This window comes from Schistocerca americana, chromosome 1 (genome assembly GCF_021461395.2).
Source record: "Schistocerca americana isolate TAMUIC-IGC-003095 chromosome 1, iqSchAmer2.1, whole genome shotgun sequence".
Classification (NCBI taxonomy): domain Eukaryota; kingdom Metazoa; phylum Arthropoda; class Insecta; order Orthoptera; family Acrididae; genus Schistocerca; species Schistocerca americana.
In genome coordinates this window covers 1,214,168,601-1,214,192,810 of record NC_060119.1, presented here as the reverse complement: position 1 = coordinate 1,214,192,810, position 24,210 = coordinate 1,214,168,601, and the positions used below count along the sequence as shown (strand labels likewise).

Here is a 24,210-nt window from a genome sequence, read left to right as displayed (position 1 = left end):
TCTTCTCTCCACTCCCGTCCGTCTCTCCCCTTTCCAGTTTCTCCTCTCCATCCCTTTCCCCTCCCCCTCAAGTCCCCGTCCCCTGCCCCCCAAGTCCCTCTCCCCCATGTCTCTTTACTCCTCTGCCTTCGTGTGTGTCTGTCTTTTGCAGTTGTTGCAATAATTAATCCTCATTTTGGCACTGCTGGTGAATGCAAAATGTCTTCTGCCTCCTGCTCCCTTGTATTTTGCACCACTGTCTCAGTTGCAATGATTCTTTTTTCTCCCCTCACACCCATTTGTCCAAGCATTCATTCACAAGCAGTCAGTGATGCTGCAGTTGTGCATTTGTGTGAACTTACCTGTAAGCAAGTGTAACTTCATGTGCTGTTATACTTGTTTGTGACACCCTTCAGGGAAATGGCCTTTCAGATATTGTTTGCTGCACCCATACTAGACTTTGTTATTGCAATAAATGAAACTGGAAATTATTTTGATCAGAACTGATGTATCTATTGTGTGATTTGTTTTAGCAATGTTTTTTTGTTACAGGCACGAGAGCCTCGCAGAGAAGCCTATCAGTGGTCAGAGAGTCAGGATCAGATTCTTATAACCTGGAGCACAGGTGAAGAGTCAACAATGCATATCCTTGTTGTTCATGCAATTATCATCTTGCTTAACTATGGACCTGGCCTAGGTAAGATTAATTATTGTACATATCATATGCACATATTAAAACTAGTTAAATTTGTTAAGCTATTAGATTTCCGTCTATGGGTGAAGTCTATTTCAGTTGTGTACTAATTTCTATTATTTCTGTGAGTCTGTTTCTAGTGCTTTATTTCATTCTGCTGAAGTGGACTTTTCAATCCAGTGCCTGTGGGAACTGGTAGACAAACAGCTTCCTGTTTTTAAGTTAATCAGCTAGGGGCTCATCAAGGAAGGGGAGGCAGGGGTAGATAAATAACTTGCACACACAGTCAACACTTGGCACTCAACAATAGCAGCATGTGTTTAACTGAAAAATTAAATATAAGTGAAAAATATTGAACAATGGGAAATCCAGGATGGAATAATGACATTATTTGAAAAGGGTAGATTGGTACTCACCATATAGTGGAGGTGTTGAGTTGCAAACAGACACTACAAAAAAGACTGCCACTCAAATCTCCACTATATGGTGAGCAGCGATCTATCCTTTTCATTGTATTGAAAAATGTTAACATATTAGATTTATGGGACAAGACATTGATTTTTTGTGTGTGTGTGTGTGTGTGTGTGTGTGTGTGTGTGTGTGTGTGTGTGTAGACAACTCGGCACCTCAACTATTTGCTGAGTTGTTACCTTTACTCCTTAAACTATTGATAAGAAAAAGAGCATCAAAAGATAATGTTGCAAAGGAAAGTCTCTCAAAACAGGGTAATACAAGACTGATAAATATTTTTATTTTTTAAAATGAAGAATGTTTCATCAGCAGACTGTTTGCCTACTGTGACCAGCTGATGGAGTTTGAGGAAACTTGTCAGTGTGTAAGCACACAGTTAAAGGACAAAGAATAGGTGTTCACTTTATAATAGAGAGAGAGAGAGAGAGAGAGAGAGAGAGAGAGAGAGAGAGAGAGAGAGAGAGTGAGAGTGAGTGAGTGTTCCTCAGTAATGTGGTCAGTTTCTTATGTTTATAGCCAGATCTTTTCTACCCCTTGGTAATTTTATTAGTTGATAATTGTTGATATGTTAGGTTACATCAAAAATTGAATTCCGATAAAAAAATTTCATAGAAAAAATAACTGTGTAGGGATTTCTGGAATATAGTTCAAGTAACATCAAACTTAAGCATATGTTGGAAATGGTACATTAGTAGTCAGAAGACTACTGATTTTACACCTGTGTAAGTGTCAAAATTTCACCCTCCATTGCTGGTGGCAAATGATGCTCTTACTTTACGAGTTGACAGTCGCATAAAAAACACTGAGAACATTGATAGCTTTTAGATGAATCTGTCTATACAGCTACAGTGTACACATACCGAAAAAAATATAAGGCATTAGCAGATGCAACTAAATCGTTAAGCATAACAACAAGTAATGCATTTCGTAGTTAAACACAGGAAATGTTTGTAACCTTGGAGTTGTGTGAATAGACACTGAAAATTCTGTTAGCATTTTTAAGCTGTTCTGCGCAGTAGTCTTATGTGATTACTAGTTAAGGTATAGGAGCACACACAAAAACAGTGCCTGAAGGTTGTGAAGAATGTGACTTGCTTAGTAGTCATTGAAATGTTAGAGGCAAAATTGAAATTATGTACTGGGCTAAAACCCTTGAAACTCGACATCAGTGAATTTACCATGAATGAAATATTGTTCAACAATGATGATAATACAGTGGCATTGTTTAAATGTTTTTTATTTTCTGCAGATAGGGGTATATTTGAATGTATGCTGGAGATTTGGTTTCCTGTTGAGGGTGAGCCACCTAAAGCGTATCTTGTGGACACTTCTGAAGAAGCATTGTTAATTCCTGACTGGCTCAAATTGCGTATGATCCGTTCTGATGTTGACAGACTTGTTGATGCTGCTCTGACTGATCTTGAACCATCTCAGCTTGTTCTATTTATCCAGTCATTTGGAATTCCTGTTAAGTCAATGAGGTATGTATTCTCCTTGTTTTGAGTACACAATTTATATTTGACTGTTTATTATTCTTATCTTTCTATGTTAATAAAACATGCCTTTTTTTAAATATAAGTTTTTATCAGCTTAAATTAGAAATACTTTTGTTCCATAGATTGATAGTAAGACCAGATCCCCAAGGATATAAAAACATGTCATAAAACAAGAATACATATTTACAAAAAGAAAATGATATGGTAATATGCCTTTCACAGAACCGAAGTGAAATAGTCGTATTAGATGTGCAATAAGTAAAAAAAAAATATTTTCATTTAAGAGCTAATTGCAAATTTGTCATTATAAATGTAAATGTACAATAAATTGAGATACATATGATAATGCGGAGGTTATTGTAACCATTGTAACCACAGATCATCAACAGAAAATTAGTTTGACACTTATTTACATAGATCATATTACTGCACTGACAGTCCACAGAAATCAGATTTTATGTAATACTGGTGTTGCTGCTGCAGTTTTTTGTTTGAAGTCTGGTTTGCCACACCTGTCTTCACTAATCTGTCCTAAGCAAATTTCTGAACAACCACTAAATTTGTATCCATTTGAATCTGCTTACTGTATTTAACTCTTGATCTCACTTTACAATTTTTCCTGCTCACACTCAATCCGTTACAGATCAATGGTTCCTTGATGCCTCAGGATGTGTCCTGTTCTTTCAGTCAATCTGTGTTACAAAATTCTTTCCTGCCCAATTTGATTCTGTACCTAATGATTAGTTACCAAGTCTACCCTTCTAAACTTCAGCATATTCTTCTGTGTCATCATGTTACAAAAGTAATGTGTATGATAAGATAAGATAAGATACTGCAATGACTTTGTTATTAAGAAGTATGATGCAGTGTTCCTTCAGACATGCATGCATGTCTTGAAGGTACATGACATCGTACTTCTTAACAACACTGGCACTGCAATATCATATTTATCCACTGATACCAGGCAGCGACTTTCCATTAATACATCCTCCCAATGTACAGGAATTACTTAATGTGTGTGAGTGCAGGTTGTAACACATGAATGACAACGTGTGGAAGTTTGGATCTGGCCATGAGTCATGGATGGATAGCCAAATTGGTTAAGGCGGTTCCTATCATAAAGCGGGAAATTCAGGTATGAGTCCTGGTCCAGCACAAATTTTCATAGTCATTGTTCCATTTTACAGCTCATAGTTGTCCATATTCACAACTATGAATACATTTCAAAAGGCTACACTACAGACAAATACATTCAAGACACTTCCTAACACAAATGCATATATATAAACAATTTTTTTTTTTAGAAATGCTTTTCTTATTGTCGTCTCTCTACTTCAGTCATCATCAGTTACCTTACTTCCCTAAGAACAAAAATGATGCACTACTGTTAATTATGCATTTCCTAATCTAATTCCCTCAGCATTACCTGGTGTAATTACACTACATTTTGTTTTCGCTGCTTTACTTGTGTTTAAGTTCATGTTATAATATCTTTTGAAGATTTGATCCATTCTGTTCATCTGGTCTTCAAAGTCCTTCAGCCAATTGTGAAGTGTTCCAATGATGTCAACTGTTACACAAAAACTTAATGTTTCTAAGCTCAGAAGAACAATTTTTATTAACTTTGTCAGTATTTTATCATATTCGCTCAAATTTCATAATTAAAAGAAGATTTTATGGTGGACATTACTTCTGGTGTAGTGAGGGTCATATTCATATTACTGCATTTGTTTGTTATGGCTTACCTGAGACATTCCATGGCGGCATCATCTGAACTTGACAACACCTTCTGTTCAGTAAAAGTTATGGAAAGTTCAATAAAAAGTAATGCATCACCAACTCCTCAGTATTCAATTTATCATTTACTCTTAAACGATGTGCTCCTCTTCGTTACTGGTTCTACCAGTCTCCTCTTTCACTACATCCCATATTGTCTTCATTTTTTTGTCTGGTGTGACTATTTTTTCATGGCTGTATTATCATCATCAGCTTCATAGAGCATGCTGTAATGAGCTACAGCATCAACCTCTGAGCTGTTTCTGACCAACATACAGTTTCTGTTTTTGTTTTACAAGATACATTTATTCCTTGTGTAATACATAGCATTTTTGTAGAGTTTGTTATTGTGAGTATTGTAACATCACTCTAGTTCATGTCTGTGAGGATTAACATAAAATAAACAATGATGTAATGTGCAGACTGAAGTAATTAATGAAAATTTGCACCAAGGCCAGGATTTGAACCTGGATCTCCTGCTCAGTAGGCAGATTCCACTTCACCACCCTGGCACAGTGTCTTTGCACATCTGCACAGATCAACCTAGTATGCCTCCCGCCTCAATCCAAATTTCCATTCCACATCAGCCATTTGGTATTCCCTCTAAACTTGAACAGCATTGCAGAAACTCTACAACTGTACTGGAATACGACCTCAGCATTGAATGAAATGGGAGATCCTGTCTGAAACCCAGGCTTAGGTAGGGCCGAGGCATGAATGGTAATTTGGATCGAGGAGGGAGACATAGCGCATCTGCCTAGTGATCAGGAGACTGGGGTTCAAATCATGGCTGTGGTAAAATTTTCATTGATTGCTTCAGTGTGCATATAAGCCTCATAGATGTATGAGACTTGAAAAGAACTCTGGAACCATATACTGTGGAATATTGATTTTATGTTCTCTGATTTTACATTTTTTGTGGTTCTACCCCATAAATTCATAGCCTTTGTGGAAAACCCATAAAATCAATGCGAAAAATTCCCCGATTTTATGTTTCTTACTAGTAAGGTTTATCTCAGTTCTGCATTCTTACTCTACATATCACTTGACTTTTTCCCATTTTGATGTGGCTGAATGAGTTAAAAGTGGCACCAAAAGACAAATGGTTCGCGCCGCAGGTGGTGGCGGAGTTAACAGTATATTTTTGGCCATTGCAGAGAGGAAAGATGTGTGACACAAAATTCTGACATAATCTGCAATTGGCATTGCCAGCACAACATTTAGCTTCACCACAAACAATCCTGTTGGAAGAACATCTGAAACTGAGCATCATACCAGAGGTTGAAAATGCCGCTTCAGTTGTAAATTTCTTTTATTATCACGACCAGTTTTGGGCTCACATAAGCGCAGAAGGAGGAGTTATGCATTCATAGGTGGCAAAACGCGCCTAAAACACGTCCACCGTGGTGCTCGGGGGCCACAGCACAGGTGCGACACCTGAGGATGGGCTTATGAGAGCCCGAAACTGGTCTTGGTAATAAAACAAATTTACAACTGAAGTGGTATTTTCAACTTCTGGTATTTAACTTCACCATGCAATTATGATACAACTACTGCCATGTTGCGGCAACAATGGAAAAACAGGACAGTTGATGCGAAGTGTTCTGGACCGAGTCAATACGTGATGAAGGGGTCCAGCTGCCACCTTTTCTTATGCCACTTATAATTCAGGCTTATCTTTTTGCATGTATGTCCAATGTACTCTATTCAGCAATAGTATCGATCATCAACCCTTTAAATTCAAACACTGAGTCTTGAAGAATATCCTTGGTCAGAATCAATGAAACATTAGCCATTTCCAGCTAGTGAGCTATTAGCCATTTCCAGCTAGTGAGCTGTTATTGGTTGGTGACTTGTTAAATCACCCAACAGCCAGTGCAGCCACCACACCACACGAACGCATGTAAAATGAGCTCTCCTGCTGGCTGTGTGGGGAGGGGAAGTGACCCTTTAATGACGGGATTGCAGGTAGGGGTGAAAGCATTTTGTGAAAATATACTTTTTGTGCACATCATGTGCTTTGGCAGAGATGTCACATGGAAATAGAACAAGGATTTTACGATGCAGATCATGTGCTTTGCCAGAGATGTCACACAGAAAGAGAACAAGGATTTTGTGATAGAAGATTTTAAAGACTTTCATGTTCAAATCTAATACAGTACGGTTGCAACAAGTGCATACACTACTCACATATATACTTTGCACCACACACTGCAGATCATAAAGATCATCAGTAGTGATAGAAAGCATAAGGTGAAACTGCTACATCAGAGCTTTCTTTTAAATTTACAGTGTACAGAAATTCATTGAACTTACTCCTAATAAGCTTGTAATGTTAACTGGGGAAATAAACTCATTTTTTAACATCTCTCATCAAGCTTAAAATAAAACTTTGATACGGTGAGCGTATGAAGTGCGGCTCGGAAGAAAAGCATTAAACATTAATAGCAATGGTGACAAAGTTTGTCAGCAGATGTCCGCTTTTATGCATATGGCTTAACAAGCAATTTTTGCTTTTTTCAGGGTGAGCCTGAAGGAAGCATCTCTCGGGAACATGTGCTTTGACATATAATTTGTGGTCATAGCTTGTTGGAAAATAGCTTAATTACGTTGTACCCAAATACCAATTTCAATTTTTTGAAGAGTTTTTACTTACTGTTACACATTTGTGATTTTTTAAGAACTGATGAAATTCACCACCACAAATTATTGTATAAACATTGTACTGTACGTTTAATTTCCTTCATTTATACAAATTTTGTGCAATGTATTGCAGAGCATTACAATTTTCAATCGTATATCCCACTTACCTATGTTTTTGCTCTTATTTTGGAGGTTTCAGCGTTCTCCTCAATTCTGAATTTTTCTCAATTTTGCGTTTGTAAGTCAGGACCATGATAGAACATAAAATAGGTGTTTCACTGTAGTTTCATTTGATTAAAATAATAGAGTTTTAGCTTACTTACTACCCTCCTTAACCCGGATTCAGCAGATTTCATTTCCTGATCAGTATTAACATTTAACATAAAGAATCACAGTGTTTGGTCTGAGAGCCCATTGACTATTGGTGTTGTAATACAGTTTTGTTTATTAGAACATTCTGTAGAGATTTTATCAATGACTGTTATTAAACAATTAGTTACCATAGTTGAGGAGCTCACTGTAGAAATTGAGTTGAATGATAATGTTACTGACTGCAATAAATCCTTACTGGAAGAGTTTTTTAAAGAATCCACAGTGTGTCTCTAGAAAAGGTTTCAACATTTACAAATGATGTAATAAACATTTCTGTAAACCTCATAGCTTCAGAGTTATGACCTACATGTGTATGAGGAGCAATCTTGCACACAGAGCACATTGGCACAAAACAAATAAGGAAACAGCGTATGTACTAGATACTTTCGTGCCCATGAACCTGTGAACTGTCCCACCTGCTTTCCTAGCCAACAAATAGTCTACTCACCCCTTAACAATCTTCCTGCCTCCCTCCAAACTGATAGCTACCCATTCCTAAAGCCCCTTCCTCCTACCTCTCCTTCTGTCCTGCCACCCCATCCCACCATTGCCCACATGTTGAACTGCAGTCCTGGCACTGCGTGTGCAGCCGGATCTATGTAGGAGCATAGAGGTTGTGTGTGTGTGTGTGTGTGTGTGTGTGTGTGTGTGTGTGTGTGTGTACTCCAGATGGGGGAAAATGTGTATGCCAAAATCTAGCAAGCATTCTTTCTTTCTTTCTTTCTTTCTTTCTTTCTTTCTTTCGTTTTTTGACACCTCAACACCTCTGCTTTTCAGTGAGTAGTCTCATTTACTCCTAAAATATTTACACCCTATCGGAAATGGCCTACTAAAATGGTACAGCCAGTAGCCACATATTGAATTAAAGGAAACATCTGAGCTTTCGTGACTCTTAGAAGGAAAGAGGGCTATGTTGGGGAAGGTTAAGAAGGGAGGCCAGAATGCTTGGATCACAGGATCAGAGGGTCCCACCAGCTTGTATCTGTCTATCACCAATGATAAGTGTGACTCTTTGACTATGGATCACATTGGAATTTGAGCTACCTAAACCATTAATATTGCAGTAAAGTGTGATAGAAATGTTTATAGGCTACTGTTTTTTAGTAGTCATACTCATTAAAAAGGTCTATTACACAGAACAAACTTCATGGCCTATTGGTTTACAGAAAGCAGAAGGAAATCTAAGAGTCACTATAAAAACTACTGTGATATCTCTATATATAAAGAAAATGTCCTGACTGGTTTACTGTTTTTAATGAAAATATTTCATTATGAATGCAGGGTAGTATTTGGCCAGATGTACACTGGGAAAAGACCGTGTTTCTGTGGCCTTAATTAGCATGAAAAATTTAAAAGTTTTTGCAAATCTAAATCAGTGAAAGATTTTTAACATCCACCATGACAAATTGGCTTTGACAGACTTGCATAGGAAAAAAACTGTTGTAATACTTTAATTTTTCAGTAGGTCTGATATATGTTTACAAAGTCATTTTTGTTGCAATTACTGTGCAAACCAATCAAGAAAAATGTAAAGTCCAAGTGATGTATTGAATCAAATGTGGATGAAAGAACACCAGAAACTGGTCAACTGGAACATGGAGACTAATGAAACATCTCCAGGGCCACACGTATGGGCTAACAGCAATGGAAATCACCATTGACAATCCTTCACAAATAAAAGAAGTGAAATGCTTATAGCAATAAACAAACTGCCTTCAATTAGCTGCATAGATGGAACAAACCTCCACAAAAACTAATCATTACTGACAAAAATGAATACCATGTTTAAATGTGATTCCATATGCAGGAATATCCATTTGAGATGAGAGAATTCAGTACCTGGAGTAATACTGGCACTAATAACTATAGAAGCACTTATTTGATTTGTCCCTTTTCTTAAGTCGCTATGTGAAATTAAACCCATTGGAACACTTTCATTATGCAAAACTGGCAGCTATGTAAATGGTTACTAACTCCTTTATAATGTGTAGATTCACACATGTGCTGTGGGTGTAACAACATTCAAATTTGATTAAAGGAGGGAAAAAAATCTGAGCAGGCTATAAGGGCATAAGGCTAGTTTTAAAATGCATTGGTTTTGAAGTTTTTTAAATTCTGGCATAAATAATCATGTAAATATTCCAGCAAACTGCTCAATAAATTGGACTTGGCAGTGGCAGTGGATCCTGCTCAAGTGGCTGAAGCTGTGCTGGACAAAAGCTACATGGCTCAGCTGGTGGAAGTGCAGCACAGGCGGGGTGCTCACGGAGGGCACATACTGGTGCAAGTGCTTCATCTAGAGCAGCCCTCGTTTCCAGGTAATTTTAATTTCTGTTTTAAAAACTGTTTAATTCCATGTAGATAATTATTTTAATCCTGTTGAATCTGTGTGCTTTGTTTAATGGAGGAAAACTATAATGGTGCATCTTTTCTCTTCCTTAAAACAAGCAAGTGAAGTGTTTACAGTTTTTATTGTATTTATTTTGTTATTTTTTCACTTGTTACTAGACATTGCCATTTTGATTACACGTGCAACTTAAATTTTTTCCTGCACTTAGGTTACTCCTTAATAATTCTGCTCAGTTGCTTCTTTGATGAAGACTGTAACAAAGATCTGTACCTACCTACACCCACACACATATGCTCTTTTAATACCTATGAAGTACATGCCAGAGGGTACTTCATATTGTCTCATCTAACAGGTGTGTTCAAAAATTAACGGGAATTTTTAGTTTTCTTAAAAAATCTTATTTATTCGTCATGATCACCACCATTTTTTCCCCTTGAAAGTAATCCACCTCAGACATAATACACTTGTGCCAGCACTTTGTCAATCTTGGAAGCACTGGTGGAACTCACTTTTTGTTACATTGTTCATCTCCTTCAGCAGTTCTGTTTCTATCTCCTCAATGGTGGCAAAACAAAGTCCTTTCATGGCTCTCTTCAGCCTCTGGAATAGAAAGAAGTCGCGGTGGACCATGTCTGGTGAATACAGTGACTGAGGCAACTCAGCGGTTTTGTTTCTTGCCAGAAAAGCACAAGCAAGCATTGTGGTGTGAGTGGGAGCATTATTGGGATTAAATATTCACAAATGCTTTTGCCACAATTCTGTTAGTTTTCTTCAAATTGATTCACGCAAATGGCGCATAATTTCCAGGCAGTATTCCGTATTAACTGTAAGACGGTAAGGCGGGAACTCATGATGCACTACCCCATCGTAATCACAGAAAATAGTGAGAAAACCTTCACATATGATTGAAACTCTCTCTCTCTCTCTCTCTCTCTCTCTCTCTCTCTCTCTCTCTCTCTCTCCCCCCCCCCTCTCCCCCACTCCCCCCCCCCCCCTCCACCCTCCCCCCCCTCCTCCCCTTCAGGCTGTTTCCATTGAGATAGTTGGGACTTGGTTTGAAGTCCTACACATATACCCATGTTTTGTCACATGTTCTTTAGAAGTTCTGGATCATTGTCAGTTTCATTCAGCAATTCCTGAGCAATGTCTATGCGGCATTGTTTTTGGTTGAAATTTAACAATTTGGAATCAATTCACCAATCACTTGACAGTACATATAACTTTTTTAGCTGTCAACAACAAACTAAATATTCAAAACGGCTGAAAATCAAACATACATCAGGAACATGTGTACCAACAACATAAAAAATTGTAAGTCGGATATATAAAGCCTAGAAAATTAAAAAATTCCCATTACTTCTTGATCACTCCTCATATTTTTGCTACACGTTTCGTGCCCAAAATATCCAAAATATAGCTCGGCATGAGCCCAAGGATGTACCAATGTCTCAGATGGTGATTCAGTGATTTTCCAAAACTAGTTTCATTACTTCTTCTGTGTTGTCAGTAATTGCTGTGCTAGGGTATCCAGGGAAGTCTTCGTCTTCACAGTCTTCTTGACCCACTTTGAAATGTTTATACCACTCACAAACTCGTCTTACTCATAGTAGATTCACGAAAAGCCATAGTCAACACTTTGAATGTGGTGCTTCATTTCGTTTCAGTTTTCAGGTAAAAATTTAACACACATCCTTTGATCCATCTTTTTCTAAAGTAAAAATTCACCAAGCACTCGACAATACATATAACATTTTCAACTGTCAGCAACAAACAAAATATCCAGAACAGCTGAAAATGCAAATGTAGTTCAGGATCAAGGGTATCACAAGGTAAAAAAAATTGAAAATCAGATGCATAAAGCCTACAAAATTAAAAAATTCCAATTACTTTTTAATCATTCCACTTATTAATATTTTTCCCTCATTTCATTAACAGATGTAGTTTGGGAAGAATGACTGACTATGTTCCTCTGTGCTAGCTGTTGTTAATCTAATCTTGTACAAACAAACTCTGTGGGATCAATGCATAAGAGGCTGAAGAATATTCATAGTTTGTCCTGAAAGCTTGGTCTTCGAATTTTCTGAGCATGTCTTCACGAAATGTATAGAATCTGCCAATTAAGAAATTTCAACGTGTCTATTAAACTCTTTTTGCTGGTCAGACAAGCTTTTACCATCATTGTCCTTCTTTGATCATGCTCAGTGACTACTTTAGTTTGGCCTGAGATGGATCCCAAACAAGTCAGCAGCATTTAAGTCAGGGCTGTAGAATTGTTTCGTGTACAATCTCTATTGCAGACAAACTTGAACTTACTGTGGGAAGAATGACTGCCTTCTGTGCAGTGTAATTAGTTGAATTTTGCCTGCCTGAACCAGCGGGAGCTTTGTGTTTGGCATTTGTGTGAATCAAGGAAGTCGAGTGATTGTCCAAAAATGGACGAAAAAGAATTTCGTGTGGTGATTAAACGTTACTTTATAAAAGGCAAAAGGCCTCGGGAGACTAAAGAGAAGATTGATAAACATTACGGTGACTCTGCACCTTTGACTAGAACAGTTTATAAGTGGTTTCAAAATTTTTGGAGTGGGCATATGGGCACAAGTGATGCTGAACGTTCTGGACGCCCTATGGAGGTTATTACTTCAGAAATCATTGACAAAATCGATGATATGGTGATGGATGACAGAAGAATTAAGGCGCGTGAGATTGCTAGTGCTGTGGGCATCTTGAATGAACGGGTACATAATATTTTGCATAAACATTTGGACATGAGAAAGCTATCCGCAAGATGGGTTCCGCGATTGCTCATACTTGACCAAAAACGGAATCTTGTGAAGTGTTGCAAGGATGGTTTGCAGCTGTTCAGGAAGAATCCGCAGGACTTTAAGTGTTGTTTCGTCACTGTGGCTGAAACGTGGTTACATTACTATACTCCTGAGACCAAAGAACAATCTAAACAATGGGTTACCAAGGGAGAATCTGCACCAAAAAAGGCCGGACTGTCTTTTGGGATTCGCAAGGGATAATCCTCACTGACTATCTGGAAAAAGGTAAAACTATTACAGGTGCATATTATTCATCGTTATTGGACCGAGCTGCAAGAAAACCTCCGGCGATTGGATCGCAAAAAAGTCCTTTTCCATCACGACAAGTCACTAGCACTCACCTCAGTAGTTGTGGTCACAAAATTAATGGAAATAGGATTCCAACTCGTTTCACATCCCCTCTGTTCTCCAGACTCGGCTCCCTTGGACTCCTATTTGTTCCCCAATTTGAAGAAATGGCTGGTGGGACAAAGGTTTTATTCAAATGAGGAGGTGATTGCAGCGACTAATAGCTATTTTGCAGACTTGGACAATTCCTATTATTTGGAAGGGATCAACAAACTAGAATAGCGTTGGATGAAGTGTATAAGTTTAAAAGGAGACTATGTCGAAAAATAAAAAAGGTTTACCCCAAACACATAAGTAGTTTTTATTTTTGCACGGACTTCTCAAATGCCTCTCGTACATATCTGGTCAACTGCCAGAGTATGCACCATTCATCAATCCTCTGCAGATCATTCAGCAAATTGATACTGTCTTTTGGCATTGCTACTCCCATATAGACGATCTCATTATCTGCAAACAGTCTTAAAGAGCTTCCATTGCTTTCTAATAACTCATTCATAAACATTGTAAACAGTAATGTTCCTTTTGTAGGGAACACATTGTGCTCATGTGGGAGCAATCTAATCTAGATGCTTGTAAAACAATAAACTGGTAGCCAAGATCGCAGGAATTCTTTTTATTCCATGATTACCGGTTTCGGCGAAACTAAAGCCACCATCCTCGGATCTTAGGACACATACAGGTTACAACATCAAGGCAAACAATGGTGATATTAATAGTTGCCTATAACACGCAGGCCTTATAAAATTGTTGTAAGTAGCACATAGGTGTCCATAAGAGATGACATTATAAATGATAAGTGCCTCCATCACATACCAGCGCAAGCTAGCCTAGCTGGTATGTGGTGGCGTTCTGGCATTAAAAAAAAATAAAATAAAATAAAATAAAATAATAAATAAATAAATAAATAAAAATAAAAATAAAATAAAATCTAAGTGCAATAAAAACATTTTATTATAAACACCTGAAATACTGACTGACATACTACTTTTCCACGTAGTCACCAAACACATTGAGGCACTTATCATAGCGGTGGACAAGCTTTGAAAGACCTTTGTCATAAAGTTCTGCTGCCTGAGACTTCAGCGAGTGTCACGCCTGCCTGGAGTTCCGCCTAGCCTAGCTTTTGAGTGACAATTTCAAACAACAAAGTCTGTAAAACTTGTGGAAAAGAAAGCGAAAGCTCTGTTATTGTGAAGCGACGGTTTTCTCTAATCGTTTCATCTACTTTAGCGACAAGATCGTCAGTCACAATGCTCGGGCGCCCACTCTTTCCTTCATCATGAACGTTGGTTCGGCCATTTTTAAACCAAATGCACCTTTTCCGGATGTAAAATTCACTCATTACGTTGTTTCCGTACACTTCGCACAGTCCACGATAAATTTCTGTAGGTTTTAGGTTTTTTGCCAATAAAAACCATATCACAAACTGCACCTCACAACTAGTGGGATTTTAGATTGCAGTGCACATTTCAAATTCGAATATCGAAAAAACTAGACATGCAGAGACATTCCCGCGGTCACAGATGTACGCTGATTGAGCTGCTGAGCACGCACATGCCAAAATATATGCGATCGGCATGTGCCTAGCGGCATCAGATGGAAATGTTCCCTACTTTCTGATTAGCCCTCGCTTAAAATCTTAGTTTTTCTAACATAAGTAGGCATAATTCAATGATATTACATGAGAAAATCAAAAGCGTTAACAACAGAAGGATGTTATGGTACTGCAGTCAGCAGAATATGTTGCAAAATATGCAAATTCATTCTGGGAACAGTCCCCTTAGCTGTTGCTAAACTGTCTCACCACAGATTTCTTCTAGGAAAACTAGTCCGACAAGGTATTCCGGAGAACTTCTGTGAAGTTTGGAAACTAGGAGATGAGCTATTTGTGGAAGTAAAGCTGTGGAGTTGGGTTGAGAGTTGTGCTTGGATAACTCTGTCAGTAGAGCACTTGTCCATGCAAGGCAAAAGTTGTAGGTTCGAGTCCCACTCCGGCTAACAGATGGAATTTGCCAAGAAAGTTCAGAACTTAGAAAATATCCTTTTTACCCCTTGGTACCACTTCCAAATGAAGCATTTGTTCCCGTACAGCTTGGACAGTGTTCGAAATGTGTGCAAACATAATGAATTATTTAAAAATACTTACCTTTTAGCTTAGGAATTCTAGCCGTGTAAAAAGATCGGGCTGTAACATTAGCTCCCAGACAGATTAGTTGTTTCTGAACTTTCAAAAAGCTCTTGATTCAGTACCGCACAGACACTCTCCAAACAAAATACATTCCCGTGAGTTATCTAAGCCGATTTGCAACTGGATCAATAATTTGTTAACAAGGATGATGCAGCTGTCACCTTGGATGGAATGTGTCTACATACAATGAGTGCCGCAGGGAAGTGTAACAGGATCATTACTGTTCATGTTATACATAATTACTTAGCAGGTGGTATTGGGTACAAACTAAGAACTGAAGAATGAAAATTAAATCTGATTTATATATTCTACATTATTTTTCTGACATGTTTCACCTCCATGAAGGATCTTATCTCTTAGACTATAAAACAAACTAGATACTTAACTACCAAGAATATATGGGGGTGGGGGTGGGGGGGGGGGCATTCAACAAGTAATGTTTTTTTTTTTCTGAAAGCAAGTTGATTTCATTCAGGGCTAAGAGTAACCATAGTACTCCCTACTCTTTTGGCTACAAAACCTATTTTTCAACATAATCTTTGTTCAGTGCAGCACGGAGGACCTGTATGCTCGCATGGCACCACTCTATTTGTCAGCATAAGAACAAATGTGTTGCTGCACGAATAACCTCGCCATCATCCACGTACTGCTTCCCGCAGGGTGCATCCTTTATCGATCCGAACACGAGGAAGTTGGAAGGTGCGAGATACGTGCTGTAGGGTGGATGAGGAAGAACACTCCATTGCAGTTTTGTGATCTCCTCTAAGGTGCACAGATTTGTGTGAGGCATTGTGTCGCCATGAAGGAAGACAGGTTTGTTTACATTTTTGTACCGACAAACACACCGAAGTTGTTTCTTCAATTTCATGGGGGTAGGACAACGCACTTCAGAGTTAATCATTGCACCACGAAGGAGAACATCAAATAGAATAACAGCTTCAGAGTCCCAGAAGTCTGTTGCCACAACTGTACTGAATGAGGGTGCGACTTTAAACTTTTTCTTTGGAGGAGAGATGGTGTGGCACAATTCCACGGGCTGCTGTTTCGTTTCCACTTCGAATTGATCAACCCTTGTTTAATCGCCTGCGACGATGTTTGGCAAAAAATTGTCACTATCAGCCTCGTAATACACAAGCAGTTCTGCACATGTGGTTGCTCGTTGCTCTTTTGGTCCTCTGTCGGGCAGTGAGGGACCCAACGGACACGCACCTTTGAGTACTCCAGCTGGTGGAGGAATGCGTCAGCACTACCCACAGAGGCATCCAGTTGAGGAGCAAGGAGTTTGATTGTTATCTGTTGATTGCCTCAATGAGCGTGTCCACACATTGAAACATTGCAGGAGTCACAGTGGTGTGCAGCCGGCAGACCCGCAGGAGATCAGACAAGATTATGTGACTTTGTCGCGATGATGATAGACGCCTCGCCCAATGATTCTCCATGCTTTTATTCACTGCCAGCTCTCTGCAGATACTCTGCAAGCGCCCACGAATATATGCAATGCTCTGGTTTTCCACTAAAAGAAATTAAAGTGAATGCTGTGCTTGGAACGCACCTCTGTTACAGATGCCATTTTGAAGGCTACGTATTGCGCCACCAACTACTGGAGCTTCGTAAAACTATAGAGGCTGAGGCGAGAATATTTCACAATGTCCCACAACATATTCCACATTTTTTTCAACCAAAACTGGCCAAGAAAAAAATGTGTTGCATTAATTATTGAATTTGTACGACTTAGTTGCTACTGTTTAACAGGGTGGTGGCTCAGTTACAGCTCGGGTGCCAATTTCATTGCATTTGATTGATCCCGTGACTACTCTAGGCACAAATGAGACTTCAGCACCTAAGTAATTTCTGTGTAATAATTATTTTATGCGATAAGGATAAAGTCTTTCAGGAGGTGACTTGCTGATTATGTGATTGAACTTTTAGCACCTGTTCTGGCCTGTAACCACCGAATGTGGGCGCTACTCCTCGTCTGTGATTAAGTTAAAGAGCAGATGCTCTCCCGTGTAAACAGTACGTGAATATTGTGCAGGATCCCACTGGGAGCAATTCAGGAGTTGCATACATTCATTCTACAATGAATCGTAGTTGTATGTCAGGCAGTAGGTTGTTCAGTGCAATAGCATTCATCTTCACTAGGGGCTTTTCCCTTTTTTAATAACTTCTGTTCGTTTAATTTTGTGGGTTGAGTGGCATTTAGAATAACTTTAGCCTTTTTTTGTTTATGGTGAAACACTTTCCATTTAATTTATATATTTTGATCGTTTTTCTTGTGTACTTAATGCCAGTTGATATTCCATCCTTTCCCACCATATTCCACATGTCCTACCATAGCAGATATGCAGTATTAATTTGACAGTACATGTAAGGAAAAAAATCATAGCATGTGGGAGTAGTAATTCCATTCTGTGGGTGGTAATATAAAAAAAAATTTCACAAAACTTCTCATTCTTTAGTCTAAGAACAATCACTTTAAAAAATTGGAAAGTACAGGATGGAATAACATTATGAAAAGGGTAATTGCTACTTGCCAAATAGAGGAGGCGCTGAGTTGCAGACAGGTAAAATGGAAGGACTGCTATACATGTTAGCTTTTGGCCGAATGGCCTTCTTCTGACACACACACACACACACACACACACACACACACACACACAGTATTGTTAATCATTAAAAATTAGATTAATTCATAAGTGATATATTGTGTTTATAAAATTGTTGTGCTTTTCTTTGCTTCCTTGTTATTGGGCTTACTATTCTAAATAGATCTAATGCTTCCTTCAGATAAGAACTTGGTGAGAAAAAGATGGTGCTTTTTTTCCCTTGGAAATAGTTGCATCTTATAGTCACACGAGCAGATTATTTCAGAAAATTTTGCGAAAACAATAATGTGAAAATAGAGCAAAATTAGTGTTTTTTGATGGGGTAACACCAAATTGGTGAATTTTAAGAAATAATATGAAATTAACATTTTACCATAGGAAAAAATGTTATAAGCTGTTCCTGATAGTTACTGAATGTCGAACTTGCATCTGACCTACTTTTTCTCCAAGACTGAGGTTCAGCGTATAATCTTAAAGTGATAGTTCATTTCTTACATAATGAACCATCATTTGACATCAAAAATAGCACAAAAATTGGAAAATACACTGAAACTGGCAAAAAATAAGTGACATTAACAAAAAAAAAAAAAAAATGGTAAAAGTAACACTGAATTCGCCATAAAATAGCACTGAATTTGGCGAAAAATGATACTGAATTTGGTAAAAAAAAGACATAAAAATGGCAAAAAAACCTTAGTGAAATTGTTAGAAAAAGGAACCAGACAGCAAAATGGCACTGATTCTGGTGAAAAATAGGACAAAATTCTGCAAAAACTAATGCAGAAATTTGCAAAAAAAGCACTTAATTTGGCCATAAAAAATGATTTTTTTCATGCCTCTACCAATAAGGAAACAGTGAATGCTGCAGCAATTTTTATGCACACAATACATTTTTAAAAAAATTAATCTAATACCTTTTAACTAACACAAGTGGCAGTTTCTACAGAGAAATGAAGTGCCATTTTTCACAAGAGGTTCTTATTTGTAGAAGAACCTGAGCTACTCAAGCACTCTTCACTGCAGATAGTTATTCATATGAGTTTTGTACATGTGTTTTTTGCTATTATTCTTATTTGATACTTTGACTCTTTGATTTAATGTTCTGTTATATTTAACAGCAGAGAGTCCTGTGGCCAGTTCTGCTCCTGCAAGATTGCCATTGGAACTAGGTAGTGAGCTACATGCCATGAGAAGTTCCAGTAATGTGCCTGTTGCTGCCGTGCCTGAAACTCTTATACAGATCTTCAAGGTCAAGCAGGAGACTGATGCAGCAGCAGTGGCTGCGAAAGAAAACCTATTCAGGACTTTTCAGAAGGTGATCACAGCTTTAATTCAAAAATGAGAACTTATATTTTGTAGAATTCTCTGAATATCTGCTCGTAAATAATGCTGAAATGTAAGAAAAACACCTGTGATAAAGCTGACACATTTCCTGTAGATTCAATAGCAAATTTATTTTGCGGCTGTACATTTTGAAACACAGTTTCATTATGAGAGCTTCATTTGGGTTAGTGAATGACCTTCATTGCTGTTCTTCAAAATGTGCATTGGTTAAGTTAATATTGTGTTGAAAAGACTGTAGATGGATTTTATTTTTGCATTTCATATTCATTTCACTGTTTCAGTTTTGCAAAGAATATACACTGTGGCTACCGTGAAACACTGAAATGTTTGGTCTCCATTTAATGAGTAACAGGGCTCCTCTGATGCAGAATCCAGACAAGCAATATCTTGGCTGTTAAAATATTGGTAGAGCTATGTAAATTGTTGAAACTTCCTGGCAGGTTAAAAGTGTGTGGTGGATCGAGATTCAAACTTGGGACTTTCGCAGGCAAGCTCTATCATTTGAGCTACCCAAGCATGACTCACAAGCAGTCCTCACAGCTTTACTTCAGTCGGTACCTCATCTCCAGACTTCACAGAAGTACTACTATGAAACTTTCAGGACTAGCACTTGTGGAAGAAAGGATATTGCAGAGACATGGCATAGCCACAGCGTGGGGCATGTTATCAGACTGAATTTTTCACTCTGCTGCAGATTGTGCACTGGTATGAAACTTCCTGGAAGGGTAAAACTGTGTACCAGTCTGAGACTCAAACACAAGATCTTCGCTTTTCATAGACAACTGCTCTACCGACTGAGCTACCGAAGCATGACTCACAAACATCCTGACAGCTATACTTCTGCCAGTATCTCATATCATCACACACTCTGTTGCAGAGTGAAAAATATATTCTGGAAGCATCTCCACAATGTTCTTACTTCCAGGAGAGCTTGCTAGTGTCTAAAGTTTGTGAAGTTTGGAACGTGGAAGTAAAGCAAGCTGTGAGGACGGGTCGTGGGTTGTGCTTTGGTAGCTCAGACTGTAGAGCATCTGCACATAAAAAGCAAAGGTCCCGAGTTGGAGTCTCGGCCCAGCACACAGTTTTAACCTGCCACGAAATTCTGTATCGGTGTACACTCCACTGCAGAGTGAAAAATTCATTCTATGTAAATTGTTGTCGACTATTCATCCATTTGTGACTGTAGGACTAGCTTGATACTTCAACTATGTGATGTTCCTACAGCATCAATTGCAAAAAAGTATCATTTACACAATTGTTTGTAACGTATGATCCCTATGATCATGTTAGCTGATGTATTAAAGTCAGTTCATCTGATTTTCAATAGCCACATCAAAGAAGTGACACCATGGTTAACACTGAACTTCTATTTCGGAACCCGACTTTGAATGCCTGCCTGCCTGTCTGGATTCAGATTTTCTGTTTCCTTCCCCATTGTAGTGCTATCCAGGTAGATGCTTCTTCTCTAATTATTTCACTGTTGATGGAATGTTAAAGCCTAAACATATTCCTTTTTTAACTTATCTAAAATTAGGTGTAAATGCACACACTCTCTCCCCCCGCAACCACCTCTGTGTAACTCAAAAATTGCCATTGTCCTTTGATTCACCTGCATAACAATGTATCACAATAGGAACAATGAAAATACTTGATTACACCACAGTAAAAATTTTAAGGGCTAGTGGATGATAAAGATAGAAACATAATTTTTGTTTGGAGAACATCATGTGAATTGAAAACACTTAAATTGCTGTGATATAATAAGTGTAATCATATGTGTGCTTGCTTTCAGACACTGACTATGGAAATGCAAAGTGGTAACACAGTTGTCATGCAGGCAACAATAAAATTTCTGCATGATGTGATGCTTTCACCGATGGGAACTGATTGGGTAACTGTGATGGTAAAAGTTCCACAGTATGCAAACCCGTTACTTCGGCTTGTAACAGCTGCTGCTGTAAGTATTGATGATAATCACTTTATTAATGTCCTAACCTAGTGCCATACACTCAGAAGAATATGCTCCCAGTGTATGTCACTCATGTTTCATGACATAATGTTCTTCATGCTATTAGGAAAAATGCTGAAATTAATAATGTGTGATTTCTGCCTATGGTCACCCTGCATACTTCTATCTAACAGCAGATATTTATTAAGGAGAGTTGTATTACTAATATTTCCCTTATCATAACCAAGGTCATTAATGCATGCTATTGCTGCGATGCCCAACTTGGAGCTGTCAGGGAAGAGTTGTTGCGCAGTTTGACCCTCTCCCTTAATGGCCTCAGTACTGCAGTGAATGTCAGTCATTAGTGCCTTGTGCAGTATGTTCAGCAACTGTGTAGCCAAATTTGGAGTTAGCGACAGATGGCAGTGGCCATTTTTGCAACGAGATATCTGGTTAGCTATCATATCCATGTAAAATGCTGTTCAGTTATTGCAGCACAACCGGTATGTGATGACGCTGGTGACAGATTGGAAAATGGCTACAGTTGGATTACAGTAAGTGGTGGTAGGTGAGTGGGTCTTGCAATTGGGTTGTCCACTAGAGAATGGGCTATGGATGTAGGTTTGGGAGCTGAAGCGGCATGGAGATGGACAGGGGATGTGACATAGGTTGAGTAGATGACAGAGTCTTTCTTTATGAGGGTAGGATTTTCTGTAAAATGTCCCTTCTCTCAGAACACAGTGAGAAGTACTCAAAGCCCTAGTAAAAGATGTTTTTTTTTTTTTTTTCAGGCCTGATTGTTATTGGGTGATTATGACATAACTAGTTAATGGTTTATTTTCAGTCATGGCTGATTTTGGTGATGTCACAGAAAGAAATTTCACAACGTACCTCCTATTGGACTAGCTGGACAGGATATTGACTGTAGAGGCTCTGGCAAGGTTGTCAGCATTAAATTTGATCAGCTGCTTCCACACTAGATATGCCATTCTCAGGTGCCAAGGGTGCGGGGAGAGACTTTCTGCCCGTGAACAGCCAACAACTAAGAAGATATACTGCTCTGTCTCTGAGACATTACCCTCAGGTTTGGTGACACTTCAGATAGCAAGGTTTCAACACAAGTGAAAAAAGTCCATAGCTCAGAAGTTAATGTGAGGTGTAAGGTTAATTAATGATATCACATTGGCACCAAATTTCATGACAGTCCTACTCAATGCCACCATGTATATGTCACACCGTAAAAGGGTCATCACACCTCCCCGTACCCACATCTCCCCACTTTCTTGACACCTCTGTGATGGAGCTCATAACCATGATGCCCAGCATTGGCATCAATGCGGTTTTTGTATGTTTTGCCGAGGAAAAAATTTTGGACACACTGCTGCTCAGAAACAAAAAATTTTGGACACAATGCTGCTCAGAAACAACACATTAAGTCCACAGAAGGTGTTACAAATGGCGTCAATAAATCCACCCCTTCCCTCGGAGTCATCATTTTTCCACATTTGATGGTCAGAAAAGACAGTTTGCAGTGTATTGTGCAACAGGATGACATTCTTGACAATTTTTTACACCTTCAGACGATTCAGCCTTCCTCGAAGAACGTCGTAGGACTGCAACCCTATGTGATCTCACCACTTTGGAGTGTAGTGTGACCGCATTTTTGCTCTGGTACATAGGGACCATTCAAAACCACTCAACAAAATCTGAATTTGATCCGAAGCAGAAAAGGGTATTCATTCTTTTTTATTCCTCCTCATTTGCACCTCTGTGGTGTGTGCATGGGGCGGGGGTGTGGGTGGGGTGTCTACAACTGATTCATGAATAACTAAAACGGCAAAGAGTCCCTCTAGGACCCCTCAGTCAGTTTGGCAGCACCCTCAGTGCCGCCTGCGCACCTTTGTTGAGCACTTTAAAAGTGTAATTGTACAGGGACAATAATTCTCAGATTCCTATGCACCTACAGGATAGGCAACCGCTCAACACCTCTCAGATTTCACTTTTGGCAAACAGGTGCTAGTGCAGTGCCATAGTGCACTCAGCTGAAGAGTATTGAAGGGGTTGTATATCCTGCAGGTGCTTAGGAATTGCTGAACGGTTGTCTCTGTAGATATATTTTTAAACTGTTCAACAAAGGCACACATGTGACAAACAGTGTTCTCAAACTGGCAAGTGTTAGTAGAACTCTTTTGCTGTTTAATTCACAAATTTCACAAACATCCCCCCCCCCCCTCCCCCTCCCCAGCTGTTCACCGACCACAGTAGGGCAATTTTTGATGAAGACCTTATGGGCTGAAAGCTTTATTTCTGACAGTCTTTTTGTTGTGCCTATCTGCAACAGTGGTGAGTGGCAACTTTCCTTTTCATAATATCGTTACAGTCCATCCTGGATTTTCCGTTGTTTGATTCAAATTTTGTCAAATGGTTTTGATGGTTCCTAAAGGATCCCAGTGTACCAGAGCAAAAATTGTGGTCATGCTACTCTCCAAAGGAGTGAGGTCAGATTCAGTCAGGTTGTAGCCCTAAAATGTCATTAAGGAAAGGTTGAATCATCCTAGAGTTATCAGCAGTAACAAAGGTTGTTGAGAATGTTGTCCATACATTATTGTGTTGCACATCACACTGCAAACTATCATTTTCAACTCTAAATGTGTGGAAACGAACAACCCAAGGGAAAGAGTGATTTCATTGATGCCCTTTATGACACCACCTGAAACGTTTTTGTGTTGATTCAGAGCAGCTATTTGTCCAAAATGTTTTCCTTGGCAACTCGTAAGAAAACTATTATGTCAGTTGTGGGCATCATGGTTTTTACCTCCATTGCAGAGGTTTCAACAGAAGGAGTGAGACATGGTTAAGGGCAGATAAGACAATCTTGCCATTGTGTGACACGTCCACAGTGGCATTGGGTTAGTGTTGTGGTGAAGTTTGGTGCCAATGTGATATTGTTAACCTACCTTACACCTCACTAATTTTGCACATGTTGACACCTTGCTGTTCGGCACATTGTTGACCCTGAGAGTGACATTAAGGGACACCAAGCTTTTGCATCATTACAGAGGAAAGTTTGTTACCTTCAAGCCAAATTTCTGATTTCTCCATCACATTGGGAGAATATGACTGGATTTCAAAATAGTGACCCTTTCATTTTGTTGTGCACTGTAGTTTGCCAA

At 38.8% G+C, this 24,210-nt stretch overlaps 1 protein-coding gene across 3 annotated transcripts in view; it reads left to right on the top strand.

Annotated features, from left to right (window-relative positions):
- LOC124619844 (integrator complex subunit 1) overlaps positions 1 to 24,210 on the top strand; it is a 307,722-nt gene that overhangs the window by 211,390 nt on the left and 72,122 nt on the right. For all 3 annotated transcript variants that reach the window (XM_047146458.1, XM_047146464.1, XM_047146471.1), the window contains 5 exons: positions 532 to 676; positions 2,394 to 2,625; positions 9,577 to 9,749; positions 18,864 to 19,060; positions 20,882 to 21,046. In XM_047146458.1, coding sequence (XP_047002414.1) covers positions 532 to 676; positions 2,394 to 2,625; positions 9,577 to 9,749; positions 18,864 to 19,060; positions 20,882 to 21,046 — 912 coding nt within the window. The remainder of the gene's footprint in view (positions 1 to 531; positions 677 to 2,393; positions 2,626 to 9,576; positions 9,750 to 18,863; positions 19,061 to 20,881; positions 21,047 to 24,210) is intronic.